The sequence below is a fragment of the Triplophysa rosa genome, linkage group LG2 (assembly GCF_024868665.1).
Source record: "Triplophysa rosa linkage group LG2, Trosa_1v2, whole genome shotgun sequence".
Classification (NCBI taxonomy): Eukaryota; Metazoa; Chordata; class Actinopteri; order Cypriniformes; family Nemacheilidae; genus Triplophysa; species Triplophysa rosa.
In genome coordinates, this window is record NC_079891.1 from 7678364 (window position 1) to 7699397 (window position 21034).

At 38.6% G+C, this 21034-nt stretch overlaps 1 protein-coding gene across 8 annotated transcripts in view; it reads left to right on the top strand.

Annotated features, from left to right (window-relative positions):
- mast4 (microtubule associated serine/threonine kinase family member 4) overlaps nucleotides 1-21034 on the top strand; it is a 130185-nt gene that overhangs the window by 31091 nt on the left and 78060 nt on the right. For 6 of the 8 annotated variants that reach the window (XM_057329032.1, XM_057329033.1, XM_057329034.1 and 3 more), the window contains one exon: nucleotides 3381-3508. In XM_057329032.1, the coding sequence (XP_057185015.1) occupies nucleotides 3381-3508 (128 nt within the window). Of the gene's footprint in view, nucleotides 1-3380; nucleotides 3509-20073; nucleotides 20243-21034 lie in introns of those variants that run through there. The other 2 variants (XM_057329038.1, XM_057329040.1) reach the window with 2 other exon arrangements.

Below are 21034 nucleotides of genomic sequence, written 5' to 3' on the forward strand. Positions count from 1 at the left end.
CAATATATTGGGTTACAAATTTAACCCAACTGTTGGGTTATGAAATAACTAATTTGTTGGGTGATTTTTGCCAGCATGTTATTTATTATTTTATTATTATTGTTATATTTGTTATTTTTGGCCATCCTATTTATTATATTTACATTTGTTTCAGCGTAAACAAATAATACACAACATAGAAATACCTTTATAATTCTTTTTCCAATACAATAAGTTTTGGTTGCAGTTGTTTTATTAATATACTTCCTTTTATCATAAAGTTATTATCAATTAATTGTCAATATACAAGAATCAAATAAATAAATAAACAGAACAGAACAGAGGCTAGTCTAGTTTATACAATTATAAACTACCTAAGCAAAAGCTACCAAACAGCAGCACCACCAGGCTTGGCATACTCCAAAATGTAAATAAACAACACGTATCAACTGCTTGTAAAAGATGGCCTTCCTCCAGTATCATGCTTCCCACAATAATGAAGACTTAAGAGGAACTGATTTTATCCCAAGCTGCAGAACACTAAGGTCTTCCATTGCTCCTCGTGATATTGAAGCTGTGTCCCAATCCGCATACTATCCGTCCTAAATAGTATTCTAAAGCAGAATTAGTATGTCCCAAATCTTAGTATGTTGAAAAGAGTAGTCCAAAGATTCCCGGATGGTCTACTACTTCCTGTAGAAATTCGAAGTGCAGAGCAATTCACACTCTAACGGGTAAAATTACCCACAACTCACCGCGAGTAGGCGGAGTTTAGTGATGCTCCACTGCATTGATAAATTATATAACTGATGCTTCGCTAAATGAAAATTATTATTATTACAATAATTATTTATAATTAAAACTGTATTGTCAAAAATGATTTACAGTCATATGGAAAAGTACAAGCACACTTCAATATGATGAAGCATTCATAGGTCTTATGTCATAGCATTAACGGGGGGAGAAAGTATTTTCTGTTATATCGAGTTGTGTTGGCGTAACGAGGTACTCGGCAATGGAAAGAGTTTTTCTGTTATATCACTGATATATCTCTTTCTTATTTTTATCTAAAAAACACCCATATTTGCTGGCCAAAAAAACTCCTTTTCCCATACAGTGTTATTACAACCTGAATTAAGCCTGCCCACACTGATCGAAAATCTAATATGGCGGCTCCAATTTCAGGTGAAAATTGTCATTTTTACCTCCCTTTACAAATTAATAGATTACTTAATTAATTGGTGGCATTTCATATATTTTTAACATCACTCCAGATGTTGGTCTTGCTTCTGTAAAAATAGAAAAAAATTCAAGCAGGGAAATATTCAAAATTTGGTTGATTTGACACGGAATGTCCCCATTGTTATTTTAAACGATGATTATGAGTATTTTTCAGTAAACCAGGGATTTCTGTGTTGACATACTGTAGCTCTTCAACATATGTACTGTACTGTACTGTACTGTACGTGTTGTGTCAAGTATATAGGGCACGTTGCTAAATATGCTGAGGGTATAAAGTTGGCATTTCCTGGAGTTCTGTGGATGATGACTGTGGAAGCAGGAGTCACAATTTTCCTCCTACGTATCCTGTTTTTTTTACTTGGCTCTGTGGCCATGTGCAGCCAGAAACACATAAATACAGGTTAGGTGTAGGTCGCCAGGCATGTGATTTTTACATGATTCTGTTCTGTTCTAGTCTAGTTCTTTTCATTTTTTATTTCTTCATTTTGTCTGAAACCCTTATTTCCTTTCTTTGTTTTCCATTTACTGCATAACACAGAAATCTTGTTTTGCCCATCGCTTACCAACCCTGTCAATGTAATGTTCAATCCCTAAACTCATTACCATCAAAAAAAGTGAATCAAATTAATTTAGCTTGATATTTATAGATGGATACCAGGAAATGGATAGGATGCAAGTATCCAAATCCCAGCACTGTTTACATTGAGTGAAATTCACACACAAAAATTCTGTTCATAACACATAATGAAGTTCATCCACCTCGAAAAGTAGTCCCACCTCTAAAGAATTATTTACAGCCTGAATAATTGTCCTTTTAGTGCTTTAGAAAATTACCAGCTTCACGTCAACCGAGCAGTGCTGTCGTGACATGCTAGTTGCCAAGGAGAATATGGCCGTATTTAGCCGGAGAGGGCAAACGGCTGCTGATTCATATGTAAAGGACGTCACGTCAGACATCAGGAAAACACTCAAGCCAAGAAATAACACTCCATAGATAATAACAAGTGGAGAGACGCAAATGATCAAATACATCCATTTTAATCATGTGGAGAGGTTCCATTTAATTCATTCTATTGTGTTTTATGTGAGTGGTAATCATCTTTTTTTCTATGTCCCAGCAAATATAAATGAATCGAAATAATAGAACATTATGATGAGGTTTTGTTATGGCCAAACAACCCCCGCTGCTCCTTTTATTCTGAATTTGTTAAGCGTTATCACACTTGGTTTAATAAACTTACATGGTATGGTAAAGTGAAAATCCCAGTGAAATCAAAATAGCAAGAAATATATGGATATATAAGAGGAGATGGGGAGTGATTGAAACTTTCTGAATGTTTCCCTCTCAGTATATGATGCAGTTTTAAATAATAAACTACAGATGTGCTCTTCATCTAATGCACCATAAAATGGGTTCCCAAATTAGAAATCAGCAATGTGTAAATGATTTGTTTAAAGGTATTCTGCTGTATATGATTTGGGTCTTAACTGAATTAAATATGACGGGAGTATTTAAGCAACAAATAAAATTTTGTATGGGAGCCTAATGTTGTGAAAGTTTATCTGATGATCAGGCTTGGGAATGAAAAGGGAGCAGTCAAGTTTGGATACGTTTGTTAAATGTGCAATGAATAGGCATGTAGTACATTATGTGAATCACTATGTTTCAGTGGATAGATCATTTGTGAATGTAGCAGAAAACTCTGTATGCAGGCTGGGGCTTTATATTATGTTACACTGTGTCTTAACCGAATGTGGTTTAACCAAATGATAAAACATATGTCTTTACAGGTGACACGCAAATAGAAGGGCATTTTATCACTTGCCTGGTTCCTTTTTGTGTAGCAAAGTGCCAGGTAGCCCCGCCTACATCGGGAACTAATTGGAGGTTTTAAACTTCCTTATTGTAAAATCTTTGATATTTTATAATGAATTGCAATTTTTGATTTCACAGTTAAACAGTTGTTTGTTAATGGAATCTTATTTCTTCCTGGATCATAAACTGTTTGAGAGATGTTTGCTAGTTCATGCATTCAGAAAAGACAGTAGTACACATCAAACAAAGTAGTGAATATCAAACAATGCAAACCATTTTTTTTTTCAAAAAATATTTTCTTAGCCTTGTTTCCTATTATTTCTAACCTTCTTCAATTTTCCAGGGAAGTACCTGCTGCCATATGTCTCAGCACAGCAGGCATGGTCAGCCACAGGCTCGGAGACCACCAACCTGGTGCGCATGCGCTCACAGACCCTCGGGAAATCTGCACCCTCCCTCACAGCCAGCCTGGTCAGTATGCTACATTACCATATTCCCACAGCAGCATCTTGTAGACATCTGTTTGAGTGAGGTCATTCAGTATATTATAAACTTTAACACTAGGGGGCACTGCTGTATTAAAGGCAGAGAATAGTACAGACTTTTTGTATTGTGCTAAATAACAAGGAACTCTTTCAGTACAATAGACTTGAAGGATGTTGCCCATAAAATCCTTGACAGTGTATCTAGAGAATGTAGTTTGTTTTGCCATGTATTGATAAACACCCAGGTCTTCATTTTTTCCATGTTTGTGCTTTTCTATTATGTGTCTTCTAAGATGAAAGTTGTTGGTATTGGTATACAGATTTGTCAGCTACTGTGCTGTGTGACTTTTTTAAAGGGCAGGATATTCGTGTAACCCATAATCTTCTTAATTGAGACATGTGACTTCAATTAGCTTTTGGAGAGTTGGTTGACACAGAGGTTAAGTTACTTTTATCCAGCCTGCACTGTAAATTATTGCTCAATGTCTTCAATAAATAAATGAGAATTAAATTAAAAAAATTGAATCTAGCAGCAGTTGCTGTCTGTTCCTCTGGATTGTTTTAGTAAATGCCAGTAGCCGGGTTTCCATCACCATTGTTGTTGTTTTATGAGCATTTTGAAGTTTCACTTCTGAAACATGTGATGGAAACGCCAAATTTCGAAATGAAAACCCTTAATTCTCAAAAGTTTTTACGCTCGCTTGAGGAGGCTATCATAGGCGCCGATTTCTTTTTTCGCCAGTGGGTGCTCACGTCGCCAAAACCAAACCCCACCCCCACAGGCCCCAACCAAGCCATCTTTTACAAATGCCGCATATGATTCTTGCTCGTGTGTGGTAGATGGGAGTGGGGCACGCATGTCTTTTGCTTTACCGCAGAGTTCGCAAAATACCTTGTTTTTGATAGCATTGTATGCTATCCAGGGAAATGTTTTTTTTTCCAGTTTTCTTGATATGTTCGAGACTGCTTCTGCCTCCCGCCTTTACTTCTGCTGCTGTCATTACTTGATGATGTCGTCGACGACAACGGCTGTTCACTTGAAGTATTAGCAACACTGCTACTTACTGAAGAGATAGGGTCAATTTCAGTTTTCCTTTTAATCACGAACCTGTCCATTTGTACTCGAAATTTAAAGACAAATTGACATTATCCCAACGATTAACAATGCCCACTGCTGTTTGCAAGGCCAACCACTCTATCTGAATTACGACTCGTAAGATCAACCAATCAGAGAGACACCCTATTTTTAAAAGCATTTTGATTGGTTAAAATTGATTGAGAAACATATGCCGTTTTTTCTTGGGTGCTCGGCAATTTCCGTGGGTGCTCGAGCCCCGGAGCACCCACAGGATCGGCGCCTATGGTGGTTATAGTTTTTTGCAAAAAGGGTTTATGTGAATAATGGGAGATGGAGACGCATTTGCCGAAAAAATTCCTCCAAAAAGTCATGTAACTGCACTATGGGATGGCGTAACCTGACTAACCTTAGTAGGTTATTGTTGTTGTTATTGTTATGGTCATTCTGGAGCAAAGACGTCAAAGTTTTTCTGTAATTGCCTCCCAGAACTGTCACGACTGCATTCCCAAACAGCAGGCATCCACGAAAGCATTGCATTTATTGTGCACAAGTCATTATTATATGTGAAAATTATTTCATTCAGTGGCTTCTCTTACTTTTCTTACTGATATTTAGTGCCAGTTTATTAGGAAGTGACCATTTTAACCCGATGGAAGGAAACGGTGCTTATTTGCAAAGGTTTTATGCAATATTTGATTTTTGCTCATAAGCTTAATTCGCTTAACTTTGGATGGAAGCTTGGGCTCTTAGGTTTTGCTAATTGTTCTGTAGTCACGGGTAATCAGTACAAATGAAGAGTTATAAAGACCATTAAACCATTAAAACATCAGGCTATTCTAGACAATAAGACAAATGTAGTAACTGTGTCGGTTTTCTGAATGGTCAGAAGATGCCAAGTCGGTGTTGATTTTGATTCATAGTGATTTTATCACTTTCAGTTTCAGCTTGCATTCTATTGTTCGAGTTGAGTTTTTTTCAATGGTTGATTGTCCAGACAGTTGCCATTTTTGATTGATTGATGGTCATTGTTACTCATTTATTGTGTCTACAAGCACTACTGTGCTTTTCTTTATTCACCTGACATGATGTAAACATGCAAGAATGAATGATGTAAGATTAAACAATCCCTACACTGTAAAATGTAAATCGTTATTATAGGATTATAAATCAGAGCAAAGTAATAACATGGCTTTGAACACATTTTTAAATCTTAAAAAATTATTTAGGTAAAAATCTTACATAATATACTAAAGATGAACGACTATTACAAAACAAACACAAGAGCTAATGTTACGTTTTCTGAATTTACTATTTATGGGTGGGTGTTTAGGTAAAATGCACATTCTGTGAACTACTGCCAACATTTCTCCCCTTTTTGGAGAAATAAAAACTGGACAAACTGATGAAAAACATGCAATATTTTTTCAGACCTTGAATACTGCAAAGAAAAGTTCATATTCATTTTGAAACAACATAATACTTTTTCGTTGTAAGGTCCCCTTTGTGAAGAGTGCATCGCTTTGGGTCCCCCAAATAAAGACATATTTTTAAACTTAGAATTGTAATTAAACTAAAAACATATTCAGTTATACAATGCTGGAACATCTTTTCTTTTGGTTGGTGGTCTTATTTTTCTGATGTTTGATTCCATAAAATCTATGATAAATTTCTATATATCATAAAAACCACTGTACTAAATTAATATTTTACGGAAAAGCACTGATTTGTAATCACAGCTTACATGTGTCTTGGCATGCTCTCAGTCTTTCACATTGCTGTTTTGTTTCCATCACTGGTATGGAATGGCCATGATCTGAAAAAATAGAAATGAGCATTAAAGAATATGGACAAAGAACAAATATGGAGAAGTACATTCATTTTAAATTGATTTAATTTTAATTACACGTTCAGATGTTTTTAAAAAAAATCATGTAGTACTTTTGATCAATGGGCAATTTTAAAATAGCTTTATGCATAATTTTTTATTATTGGATCATAACTTAAAGTCCTGGTGAAATTAAAAATAACAATTCCTATCATTTCATTGAATATTGCAGTGTTTGTCATAAATAGCCATCAGTGTGGGCCATTCACTTTTTAAAGTTCACGTGTCCTCATAATCTTTCATCAAAATCTGAAAATGCACTCCCGCCCTATAGTGGCTTTCTGTCTCAGATGACGTCAATTAGATGGCTTGGGCAGGGCTGAGCCATTAAATCCTCCCCTTCAACTGTCAGTCTGCTGCTAGTTTCATTTCAAAATGCAACGGCTGTTTTTATTCATCCAATCAGATCGCAATGAAAAACACAAGCCCCGCCCAGTATTTTTCTCAGTCGATATTCCGTTGCACTCGGAAATGTGTCACAATACAGAAGTAAAAACGATCGCAACTTCCGGTTCATGGGGACTTTAAGTGTAATGTACTGTAGCAACAGCGCAAACAGAGGGAAAACAGACTTCTCGCAGGGTATTTTTCCATCTTATCATGGAGTTTATCAAAACTCTGCTACGTCTGTTATAAAAGTAATTTGCATAACAACAGTGAAGTAATTACAAGATAATTCATGTGATTTTTCTGTGGAGGTGAGTAGGTCTGATTTTATCTGAAAAGTTTGAGAACCACTGATGTAGGCGATAAACAAAACCATATTATCATCATCATTTCATTAATACTAGGGGTGGGCGGAATGACCAAAAATGTATTTCATACCTCATTTTTCTTAGATCGACTTAATTTATTTAATTATGACAGTTCATTTGAATGCTCACGATAGTTATAATATAGGCAAGTTATGAAAATGTACTAAAGATATCAAATTAAGTTCTGATAATGAGATTTATTATTTATTTACCTTTTGGCTATATCATATGTATACAGCAGGAAGATAGACAACAAGTATAACAATGAAGTATGAATATTTGCACAATCAATGAGAGTACAGTTTATGACTGGTGTTATAAACTGGTGTTCATGGGGTCTGTACTGTAGGTCTTCATCGCTCTTTACTATTAGAAGCGCATTTTTAGTGTGTTGTGACTCTGTGCCTTTAGGTTTGTTTATTCTCACGCTTGTCTTTGCACTGAGAGTCTCTGGTGACTCCACACACGTCTCCCAAAACGGGGAAAACGTTTGCGGCACGTCACATCAAAGCGCTCACGCTGTGAGCATCATTGCGCAATTCAACGCATTTTCTCGGCTCGCCTAAAGTTGAACTTTATTAAAACTATTAACAGCTTTACAAAACAATCTGACTTCTGAAATACGTGAGAATGAGCTTTTTTAATATGCACGCGCAGATCCCTGCACCCCTGCACAAGCACTGCGGAGAGAAAGCGCCGGACTGGAGCGTATCACGAAACTACAGACTGAAAGAGGAAAAAGAGTATTTGATTTGTTACTTTGTTGTGGGTGCATTAATTCACAAGTTTTTTCATCATAACTCCCAACTTGCAAAGCGACGAGTTAACCGCACCTACTTATTTACATTCCGCGGAATACACGGAATAGAAAAATCTCTTACGGTTGACATTTTATTCCGAGGTAATGGCATATTCCGCCCAGTCCTAATTAATACTTTTTTTTTTTTTTTTTAAAGGCTTTTAAGATTTTTTAATTTGTTTGGAGGTGAGCTTGTTTCAGTGAGGCTGTCCAAAGAACCTGTCCTGTCTGCTTTGCTCTCCCCAGCCATTGTAAACAGAGGCCCAGCTTCTATGTTGGGTACCTGATTGAAATTAATGATCACAGGGAGCAAGGTCAATACCGCGCAAACAGAATGTCATTTACTTAGCGCCTGTATCCGATCTGCTGATCACTGGGGGTTCCTATGTCTCTCTCGCTTCTTTCTTGCCCTAGACCAGTTTAGCTGGTTCAGATGATGGATGATCAGCTTAAAAATATATATATTACTGCTTACAAATATATTCTATGTTAACTTGAGCAGTTCTCCCGTTATATAGTGGTCAGACTATACCAGCCACAGACTAGTTAGACATCTAAAACCCATGTTTTTCTTTCTCTTGGGTCTGTGTCGATCTCTGTTTGGTATCCGTCTCAGCCACCGTGTGCGATTGTTTGGCTTTATCAGCCGTTTACATGACCCTGCTTCTAAATCAGCCTCACTGAAAATCAATGACGGCTGGGCCTTCCCGCTTTGCGGAGACTTCCATTGAATTGCTAATGCTCTTCTCCCCCCGTGCCATTCCCGCTGTATCTTTTTGGATGTTCCCACTCCCCCAAAATACAAAGGGGAAGGATGATGTCTCGGGAATGTTAACGCTGTTTAGTGAAAACGAGTGCCTGTAGAGTTCATATGTGACCTTGGAAAGATATTCCTCACACACAGAGTGAGCTTATCTATTTTTCCTTTGTATACCTCATGTGGAGGCAATATGGGGTTTTGCTTTGGTCTGTTTGGATATTCAGTAACATCGTAAACAGTGTGTGTTGTCAAAGATGGTCGGGATAAAAGAAGAAATCGGATTTTGTTATCCTTTCAGCAATGATCACTGTAGGTATCTTATTGCTCAGTCGAGCCCAGGGTGTTTTGGGTTAGTTTACTATGCTTCTGCATTTATTGAATCCTGTTCACAGGCACTGTGTCTTCCAGGTGAATATAAAAGAGTAATGGATATGGTTTGACAAAAATATATTTGTCTAGGGATTAGTAAATGTAGCTCCTCTTCCACTTGAAATATTTGAGACACTTTACAATTTTTTTCTTGAAAGACGTTATATAGTTATTTTTTATCTTTTTGTCATAGTCATTACATTATCATTATAGTTTTACTTCAACTGTGGAATCGAAACTGGGAAGTGATAAAACTCGAAATCGATAAGCAGAATCAGATTTAAAATCACAAAAAAATAAAAAGATACTCAACCCTACTACCAAACTCAAACAGTTCCATCAATTAATTTTCTCAATTCATAAAAATTCCTTCACAGCCCCTGATCAAACTGTACAGGCTTTCCTTCATGTCTCCGGTAGCTTCACTAGAGGGTTTTGTGCTCCATAAATCAAATCTGCACAGCAGACCTTACACTGTCATATCTGAAACTGATGAATTATGCAATTTATTAGAACGATTTTGAATGGACTCTGTGCTCTATTGACAGGTCCGCTCAGGGCGATTGCTGTTTTTATTACTATCCAGCAGTGGTCTCACGGGATGGAATACAAATGACGACTACAAAAGGATTATTTATTCATAATGACATTGCGGGACTCGCAGTGAGTCATTGGAGTTCAAGCTCACCCCAGAGGAGATTTTCATCAGCTTTCATCAGTTGTCTTTGGGCTATAGAGATGTATTGATATAGTATGCGAATGCATCTATCTACTCTGGAAAATTTTCCATTCTTCAAATTGTCATTTCTTAAACATACGAAACCACCATTTTCTTTTCATTTTCAAAGTTGGTAGTTAAAAATGTTTTTAATTACCGAAAATACTTATTTCTTAAGATTATTCTCTAAAGATATTGTGTTGTAAATATGTATTTATGGAACTACAGATGTTTGTGTTCTAGATGGAAATATACTGCAGGAGGAGGAGACAGATGGTTCTAGCTTTATGACGTTCCGGTAGCAAGATTTGCATTGATAAGAAAAACTCACATTTACTTGGGAAAATTCAAACATGTGAATATCAACTTTACAGTTTTTTAATAAATGGTATCAAATGGACATTGAAATGATTTTGTCAAGTTAGAGGTTTATTACACATTTTTTATTTTACAGAACGTAATGTTTTTGATGGCTCTGTCCACAGAGCTATTTTTCTCCTGGCTTAAACCCAAGAGGCTCTGGTTTGTGATTTCTTAATGGTCAGCATTTAACCATCTGTCCAGTTTAGAGCCTACTCTACCACTTTATTGTTATCTCTGTGTTATAGTTGCGCCAAGTCCTCAAAAACTGTAGCCTCTCATACACTGATCTCATGTGGGTTTGTCGTGTCCTCAACCCCAATCTATAATGTTACGCCCTTTACCAAGCATTACAGCCAGTCATGGTTTTCCGCCAAGCGATTGACATTTCATGCTGATTTTGGACCGGTTGGAGCCAAACAAACCTTAACTATTTCCATTATAAGAGAGCTCAAGATTTTGATCCTAGATCAGTGTAAAAATGCAACTAGCTTCTGTTATGGTGTCTTGTGTGTTGTGAGCATGATGAACTTTGACAGAAAATCAATACAGCTCCTCTTGGCCAGATATTGAGATAAGACCTCATAATCCTGATGTCGAGGCTTTGTGGCCGCGAGTCCTTCTTCATTATTGTGGCCTGAGATGTCCTTCACAGATAGCAGTGTCTTTTGTTTTTAGCCGTATTCTAGAGCAAGGGAACCAGAACGGCAAGAAACAAACAATACCGTTGTACAGAGAGTATTCGATGGAGAGTTTTGATTTCTTTTTGATGATATTGTGAAAACTTGTTAAACATCTATAGTAATATTATGTTGCTGTTAATACAGAGAGCTATTATTTACTTGAGAATTGAACTTCAAGCTCTTTTACTCTTTTCTTGGAAGCTCTACTGTACCTTGACTGTAGAGAAAGTGGAATGCAGATTTTTGTACCATTTTATATGTTTTAGTCTGGGTTTGTACCTCCCTTGGTCCCCCTTTTCTTTAGATGTCGACATTGACTATTGACCACTAGCCATTTTAAATGTTACAAGTTTCAGATACAACATAAAATTACTCAGGCAGAAGGTTTTCAATGTCTGCGTCCTTTCCTGTTGCATTTTGCACTCTACATACGTTTGTTCTCCTTGACCTTCAGAATCTTCTCAGGAGGGATATGAAAGTCCCGTTTGGTAAACCCGAATTGAATTACAGGCCTACTTCATGTCAATGTATACACAGGGAGACAGGAGTTAAATGGGAGCTGTCTGTCTGATGAAGTGGGAGCATTTGGGATGTTGAACTCTTGACTCACTGGCCCGTTCTATTCTGAAATGGTTTTCTGCTGAAATATCACCATCCTGTGAAAAGTAACATTGTTTGTCATATTTCCCGACCCACAAATTGCCACAAGTCGCCTAGATATATTTGGAACAAGAGCAATAAAAATGATTTGGTTTGGCACGGGACAACTGTGAGATGTTTTGGCACAGTCATATGTAATATGATGTTTAAGGTTGTGATTCTGGTGCATGACATCACTGTGTTTTCAGAGCTATGTGGCTGCCATCAGTTTTGTCAGCTGTGTTTGATGTGGCAGTTAAAGCGTCCCGTATCAGGGCTGGTGAGATGGACTGTGGCTCTTATGGCTTTAGGCTGCATTTGTGTGTGTGTTTGGTCTCTGCAGGTCCCTTGGCTTAGATCCTTATGCCCCTTAGAGACTCAGATGGGCTAGAACGGAGCTCGACCTCACAGGTCACTCAATCAGCCTTCACCGCAGGCCCTCTGCTCTCACCTCTGAAGCCCGTTTCCACTCTACCTCTTTTCCTCTAACTCTCCACTCCCTCTTATTTTAGTCTCTCTCATGTCTATCCTCTATAAGGAAGCCTCTCAAGTCACCCACCTACAGAGAACAAAGAAAATTTTAGAGTCTCTCACATCTTGCCATGATGATTGGCCGAAGCCCCATTCCTCACCTGCGGTGACCCCAGCGTGACCCTGAACTGACCGTCTTTTTCATCTACATCATCATCTTGCTTACCTGGGCTCAGCCATCTGCCAACACACTCAGTTTTTAGCATGTATAAGACAGGATGCCCATGCATGATGTCATTCACCAAAGTATACTAGTTGTTGAGTCAACATTTTTTGTTTAAGCCCCTAACCAATGTGATCGTGATTTCACAAAGAATGTTTCTGGATCATTGAATCAAAACCCAATCTAATATGATAACCAACGTTAGACTATAAAAATATAGTCGGGACCTTGATACCGCGGCTCCACCTCGCGCTCACCACTGCGCAGTCTCTGGTGCCAAATGATGTCATCGGGGGGCCAGAAGCCATTTCAGCAGCCAGAGTTTTGGATTCAATTTTCTACAGTGGAAGTAAATGGGGATGTGTCACCTAGGGCTGAACGATTAATCGAAATCGAATCGCAATCGCGATGTGAGACGTTGCGATTTGCTTATCGCAAGAGGCTGCGATGTGGAAGCGATGTGAAAAATAGGAAACGCGTCTGTTCCAAGCCCGCTTTGAGTGGCATTCTTGCTAACCAACTGAGTGAGCGCACCTCCGTTATGCCTATCAGCACTGCCCCAGCCAACTGCGTAAACGTCCGTCATTAAAAAAACAAACATACAGAAGGCAGGAGAGAGACAGTGTGTGTTATTATGGCATCTGCAGAGTCAGATCGATCATATTAGGCAAATAAATACTAAAGAACCGTCCAATTCAGAAGACCGCACACACAGTCTGTGTCATACTCGCGTGACTCTTCCCCGCGTTGTGCGTCTCGCGGACGAGCCGTTTAAACTTGACGCGCACACACAGCCTGTTTCGTAATGACGTTTATAGTACTTGAGTCCGGCTCCACACAGGCATCTGGCAATATGGACGAGGCTTGACGCACGCGCGCACCCTGTGTAAACTCACGCCTATCTCCGCGTTTCAAACAAATGTAAATTCTATCTAACTGTTTTGCTAATTTCACGTGGATGAAATTAAACATTCAGCACATTTTTTACTTGTTTTAAAAAATCCCACATACTTAAACAATAATAAATCAGCCTATGTAAACTATGAACTATTTTAATAATTCACTAACACAATAGAAAATGTTATGGATTTAAGGGTTACAATGGGAGATGTATTTGTTTTAATGGAAACTATAATAGTGTACACTGGTATTTGGATTCTATTGGTGTGATGTAATCTGGAAGTTGGGAACCAATTGAACAACAGTAAGCCCTATTTGAATAATGCCCAAAGCACACTACAAAAATTAATTTTGTAATGGTTTTAATGGAAACAATTAAATGTTTTTATTTTTGTTGTTTTCTTTCAGGGTAACTATACCCATACTGTGCTCCACACAACAATATTGAATTGAAGCTTGAATTAGAAAAGTTAAAATCGCAAATCAAATCGCAATCGCAATGTCTGTCAAAAATATCGCAATTAGATATTTTCCCCAAATCGCACAGCTCTAGTGTCACCCATTTTTTTTATGGTCTGTTATCCAAAACAACAGAAATGAGATGACAAATTAGTTCTCTATTCCCAGCCATAACCCGTAAAATATTGTAAAAGGTCATAATAGGTTAATATAAATGTTTTTCGAGCCCTTAACCTAAATCAAACCTTAAATGCAACACTAATCTCTGATTTGTTTACTGCAATATCCGTCAAAGATGTTGATCCAGGAAGACATCCTCCTTGGGTAAATCAGGTTAAGTGGATGGCCCGGAGAGGCTGGCTCATATATATTCGTCATTGAATTTGTTTCCTGCAAGTCTGTAGGAAATAGGGCTATGGCATGAGCTTTTGCTTTTGTCAATGAAGTTGCGTCCAGACAATTCAATTTAAATTTCCTACGTGGGTTGAAAGCTTTGTTGTTGGAAACAGTTTCCTTGAATACATTTGGGACTGAGGAAGTTCAGTATTTGCAGTTATACCCCACCACAGGGAGCCTTCCCGGCACTGAAAGGGAAATTACTGATACATGCACTGGTCCAGTCTTTATTGCTTTAACTCTAAAAATAACATTTGTAATGGTTCCCCTCTGCCATTGTTCACTGTACTTGCTGAATTGGGACTAATTCCCTCTGGATAATCTTCTGCAATTGTTCCTCTACAGAGAAAAGACATTCTTAATCCAACCTCTGCGCCTCAGGTCTGAAGAAATTTAAATGGTAACATCAGATTACGCTTCTTATCATTCGCTCAGCAAGGAAACACTTGTCTCTCAGCAGACAAGCTGTGGTAGATGACTGGATGAAACAACGAAGAAGAGTTTATTAGATTTTTACACATTTGACCTTCTGAAATCTTTGGTACATCTTCTGCAGGTAGCTGTCAATCTCCTTTGTGCTACTTTATATATGGGTTCGTTCAAGCCTGGCCAGAGAAACAAGGAGAAGTGGGGGAGCCCACTTAATATTCACAGGGTAGTCATGGTGAATTGAAATGAATGAGCGAGAAAGGCTGAGGGTTTGGGAGTGTGTTGGAGCGAGATAGTGTGTGGGAAGGTGAAAAAAGAGTAAAAAACACAACAGACTGTGAAACTGACAATTGGGAGTGGCACGATAGCCATCGCGTAAGTTACATCTCTACATGTTAATAAGAAGGCACAGGCCGATAACACTCCAGGAGACAGAAATGTGGGAAGTTCATGTTTTAAAAATACCACTACAGCTTCCCGTGAAATCACACTGTATTGACTTGTGATATGTAGCTGAGTCTGGGGATAATTAGTTTTTGGGGGCACCCTTCTGGAAAAACCAGGTCATACCTGATTTAGGGTTTGTCAGGTTGATCTGTGGAATGCAGTAGCTGTAGTTGCAGTAGGTTTAATTCAAAGTGTAACAAGGGCAACCTCTGTCCCACCAGTAGTCCAGCGGGCCTAGACCATGTGGGGCAAGTCTCAGGGAGCCTTTTTGACATTTTGCCCAAAGTCCTGTCCACTTTTTCATGTTTTCTGGTCAAGATCTTCATAATTAAACAAGAAGAAACCGAGCCTTCTTTTCTGCGGCTGTTGAATGTGAGTAGATATTAGACCGTCAAATAATTGCAGAGCAAATTCAGTCTACGTCTGGTTATACAGAAAACAAGAAATTACGTAAATATTTGTGGACTATCAAAATGCCTGCGTCTCTGGAAATCTACAGTATTCAATATATCTTCATTGATGGTTTCAAAGCAACAACATAAACAAACCTTACTGCGCATACGTGCGCTCGTGGACTACCCTTATCTTCCGGTACACATTTGCAAATAATAGAGTGCCTGTAGATTATATTTGATAAGCAAAAGAAACCGAGAAGAACCGTTACTTTGCTAAACTTGCCACTCCAACATTTTGAATTTGCGATACCAAGCGTAACAGCTAGATGTCAATAGCCGGGTTTCCATCCAAAGTTGCGAATTTAGCTTATGCGCAAAATTGGAATATCGCATAAAACATGTTCGAATAAGCACCGTTTCCATCCAAATAGTCAACCGTCACTTCCTAACAAACTGCCACTAAATATCAGTAAGAAAAGTAAGAGAAGCCACTGAATATAATGATTTTCATATAGAATAATACTTGGGCAAGCAGACGATTACGAAACACAATAAATGCGGTGCTTTTGTGGATGCCTGCTGTTTGGGAAACACAGTCGTGACAGTTCTAAGAGGCAATTACAGAAATACTTTGACGACTTTACTCAGGCATTTAAGAATGACCATAACAACATTTCTGATGCTGTGTAACAAGATCAGTACTCTGGTTAGTCAGGTTACGCCGTCTCATAGTGCAATTACAAGATCTTTTTGGAGGAATTTATTCGGCAAATGCGTTTCCATCTCTCATTATTTGCATTAACCCTTCTTCGCAAAAATGAAAAACCAACTCAAGCGAGCGTAAAAACTTTTTGCGAATTAAGGGTTTTTAATTCGAAATTTGGCGTTTCCATCACTCGTTTCTGATGCGAAACTTCAAAATGCGAATAAAACCAGAGTGATGGAAACCCGCTTAGTGTCCCATATGGTTTCTTTAAATATGACAAAACTACAGGACCCATCCAACAAATTGTTTATTTAATAAAATTAACATCCTGGAAGTTAAGTCAGCCAGGAAAATTGCTTCAGAACTTTCATGAATAGGTGTGTACTCTGTGTGGTCAGAATTGTTGCATTATTCTGAATAAATATACAATGTTCCATAAATAAATGTAGAGAGTTTCACAAACATTTTTTAAAATCCACATATGCACAAAAAGACGAGATTGGCGCGCATTTGTGGCAATCGTGCCTTCTGATTCGCGTCATTCGCATCGCCTGCCACGAGTTTGCCTCTATTCGCGTCTTTGCATTGACTTTGTATGTAATTTACTCGTGCAAACAGCTTAATTCGCGTTTGGTGTGAACCTGCAATTAGAAAGTAAACAGAACAGTTTAACCAGCAGAGATCCTTCAGGAATGGGATAAACCTAGATGACTGATTAAACAAAGTTTTATTTTGAATTATGAATGACATACAAATTCACAGTGCTGATGATTTCCACCACTTTAAAGGTGCAGTGAACTAGGACCACAATTTTAACCCAAGCTTTTGTTATATAAGAGGGAATCGTATTCAAGCGAACATCCTGTAAGTGTCAGACCTGAATACGCCCTTGTTACTGAAATAACAACTGTTATTGACACGAGGCTCAGCGAACGGCAGGTTCTGGAATGCACCTATCTATAGGTTGAACACCGCCTCCACAGAAGAATATCAATGCCTACTTCTCGAGCCCTGCCCACTGGCAGTACTGAACACAATCTGCAAGGAACCAGATAGAGCGAGTGTAAGCATCATGCCGTTAAAGATCACAAAATATTGTGCAGTGCCTGGTTGTGGAAGAACACAGTTGCTGCAATACCTTCCTTCGGATTCCGACAGTAGGAATGCTTGGTTGAAGTTCATTTTTAAAGACGTTCCAGCTCACGTGGGGAAAACGTTGCTTCATTTCAACGCGGATTCCTTGAACAAGTCTTTGCGGAGAGACTAAAATTAAAAAGCAGTGCTGTGCCGTCAATATTGGATTCGATAGGAATGGCGCATCAATCTTATGTTAGTAAAACATATTTGTACTATGCGGCACTATTGCTTTGTTAGAGATCGCTTGATATGCCCTGATAGTATTACCTGGGGACCTCTAGTCATTTGTAATAATTGTAATCGGCATCTCTGTGATTTGGCGTGCTCATATATCATTTTTCAAGGTTTTATCCACCGTTTGCAAATAATGGAGGCTGTTTTGAAGTGTTTTGATATTATTTCTGGTGCTAGGTCATATCCATATCTGCCAACACTTTGTTTATTTATCATGAAAACTATAACATTTGAGTTAACTTCTGTCCGATTCGCGGGTCTTACATGCTGACATGTATGGTCATATATCACTAAACACCATATAACTATAGGCTATACAAACTATACGCAAAGCCTTGCCATCACATCCGGGAAATAAGTCTGTAAATTTGAGTAAAATCACATTATGTAATGTTACATGTCCAACCAAATTCACAGAAGGCTCCAACTAAGTTAATTACGCAAGCTGCTATCCAATCATAGCAGTGGGCGTTTACTTCTGTAAGTAAGTGGGCGTAAGTCTTCTATGCGGCCCGCCCTTAAAAACCGACCGTTTCTCCAGCCGGCCTCAAAACCAGGGTAGAAAATAGCCTATTACTTATTGATTTTGATGTTTTCGAATGTAAAAACCACGCGAACGTCATAAGTAGACATCAGACAATAGTATAAAACAATAAAAACGGCCAGTTCACTGCACCTTTAATTCTGCGATCGTTATTCTGGTATTACACTGACAGCTGCGGTTCAGCAAAGCAAATGCTGCCCACCTTGAAAAGAGGCACGCGAACGCCCTGCTTACCCATTCAGTATCAGGGGAAACAGGTTATTTTTTAGCGGATGCCAAAATCGGAACTTATCACTTGGTACATAAAGACAATGAAACGACTGGCTGGCAGCAGACCAAATCATTCCCCAGTCAGCGGGATTGTCCACCCCAGTCCGTGCACGCAGTTATCAAGTCATAAACATTTCAGTCGTTTGTTACTAACATACGGAGAATGCATATAAACACAACCAATCATTTCTGAGTAGTATAAAGAAGAGGCCATTCTCATTTCTTATATCACACATTTTATACTGCCGTGTTTGCGCCCTGAATCTTAGTGTAAAGCAAAATGTAATAGGCTGAAGCCAGAACGTGCAATATTGGTCAACGAAGGCGGAAGTTACCCGATTGGCTTGAGTAGATAGTGGGCGGAGTCTGCCTATTTGTGCAGTCATTGTTATTTTGAGTATACTCACACATCCCTATAGACTGAACATGTAAAATGCATTTGCATGATGTTTTTTTTCAGTATTGTTTTAAACCCCTTTTCAAAAGTGTGGGTTTTTAGACCTCCAGTACGTTGTTGTCATGTAAACGAACATCAATGCATAAAAAGTTTACAGTTTTGAAAACATGGTAAACTGTGTAAACGCAACCCTGAGAGGAATGTCCGAATACTTATTGACTACAAATGGTCAATTTAAAGTTATAGTTCACCGGAAAATAAATATTCTGTCATCATTTACTCACCCTCTTGTAATTTCAAACCTGTATGACTTTTTTCTTCCGCAGAACACAAAAGAAGATATTTTGAAGAAAGTTGGTTACCCAACAGCACCGGCACCCATTCACTTCTATTGTATAGACACAAAACCAATGCAAGTGAATGGGTGCCGGTTAACAACATTCTTCAAAATATCTTCTTTTGGGTTCTGTGGGAGAAAGAAAGTAGAACAGGTTTGAAATGACAAGAGGGTGAGTAGATGATGTTAGAGTTTTTTGGGGGGGATGAACTATCACTTTAAACCTACTAAAAATAATGCAAATCGAACTGTTGTCGAAAGCAGCTATTTCCTAACAGAATATCTTTTAAGGAGCCTATTTACTCATTTTTTAGCTAAATGTCACACACAGCGTTAACAACGATACCATGTTTGTTGAATAAACGTATTCTTAGGTTATAATTAAATAATTAAAGGTCTTCCTTAGCAAATTATGATGTAATGGCTTTTGCCGTCTATTTCCTGGTGTTTTGTCTAACACATATGGTGGTGATGGAAACCTAATTCCTGATTCCCTTCAGCTGTGGTTTGTCACAATAATGAAGGAAGTGCTTTCAAACAAGCGGTTACAGAAAGTGTGCTCCTGCGCGCTCTCATCCTCTTATATGTTCAGTCCCTTCATCCTATTTCTGCCCGAAAACCGACCCAATTCATCCTGGCCGTGACCGCTGTCCACCCAGCCTTCTGACCTTCACACCACTCTCCTTATCAGCACCTCGAGTGAAGAATAAATAGATACTCCTCACTATCACATCACCAATGCTATTGACCGAAGGTGGCTCGCACACACAGGATGCCAGCTGCATTGTTTAGTTTTGGCAAAACAATACGACAGGATTTCCTGCCTCTTCTCTCCCCGTGCGGTCACTCTTGGCACCAAAGAACGTGCTTGCTTGGGGGTGAATGAATTGTTGGCCCCTGTGAGATTTTTTACACTGATTTTGAGCTGCTTGTCTTTACCTCCACCTCTTCACTCGCCCCTCCTGCATCTCCCTCTCTTTCTCTGGCTCACTCTATTATCAAGGATGCATTCACAATCTCCCTCTCTTTCACACGCTCGCATCGACTCTCTGCTTCAAACGCGTACATGCTCACACATTGTCCTGAAGTTCAAAGAGAGAAACTGTGACACGTCAGCTGACCGGCTCCTTCCAATCAGACAAGTTCTGATGTAAGTCTTTAGCAGCCGCTCGGATCGGATGGAGCATGCCTGTAGGATCGCCGGTACGCTGGAGGAGGCAGTGCAGTGCAGTATAAGTAGCGACGAGAGACGTGCACACAGCGATAGAGCCTGTGCTCTGCCTCTCCAGCATGGATGAGTCCAGCATTCTAAGGAGACGCGGGCTACAGGTAGGGAATGTAGCGCGATGGCACGCGGGGGCGTTTGCTTCATCGGGAGTTTTGTTGCTTTTGCGGGAACACTTGATGTGTGGGTTGAATAACAAAATAGAGTCTGTGTCTGCATGCGCAGACATTTCATCTCCAAGTGCACCACTAGGATATTTTAGGTGCTACTGAGAAAACTAAAAAATAGTATTGATTGCTGACATGATTGCATGCAAAGTGCTTTTACTTTTTGAGTTAATGTAAAACAACTTTACAAATCTGATTAAACACAACAAACACTTTTTTTTATAAACAAAGTAAGTTCATTATTGACAAAACTTAAAATTGTTTTCCGTCAGAGCACTGTATATTAATGTATTTATCTGCAATATACAGGAGTTGCTGGTTTGTCAGTTAATAAAGACTTGAGTTGGGATTTTAAGATCCGAATGGGTGACATTGAAGTAGGTATTTACTTTAAAACAATTATCTATTCAAATCATTCAGTTCAACTTATTCATGCTGCAAATTCCCTGCCCAGATCTTAACTTTGAGAGAGTGATTGTTAGATTATAAGCTTATTGGAAATAACTTGCTTAACATCAACGCATCTATATTATCCAGTTTGTAAAACTGATGCATATTTAGTCTGTTTGTGAAAAATGTGAATTTAAGAAATGTCACTTTTGTGTTCACTTTAGGGTGTAATAGTCATACTGATGTATTGTAGATGATGGATGAATTGCAAAATGAATGCTATTGAAAGGTTTTACCTTTTGACTATGTATAGATTTTTTTGTAAATGTTTTTAATGCA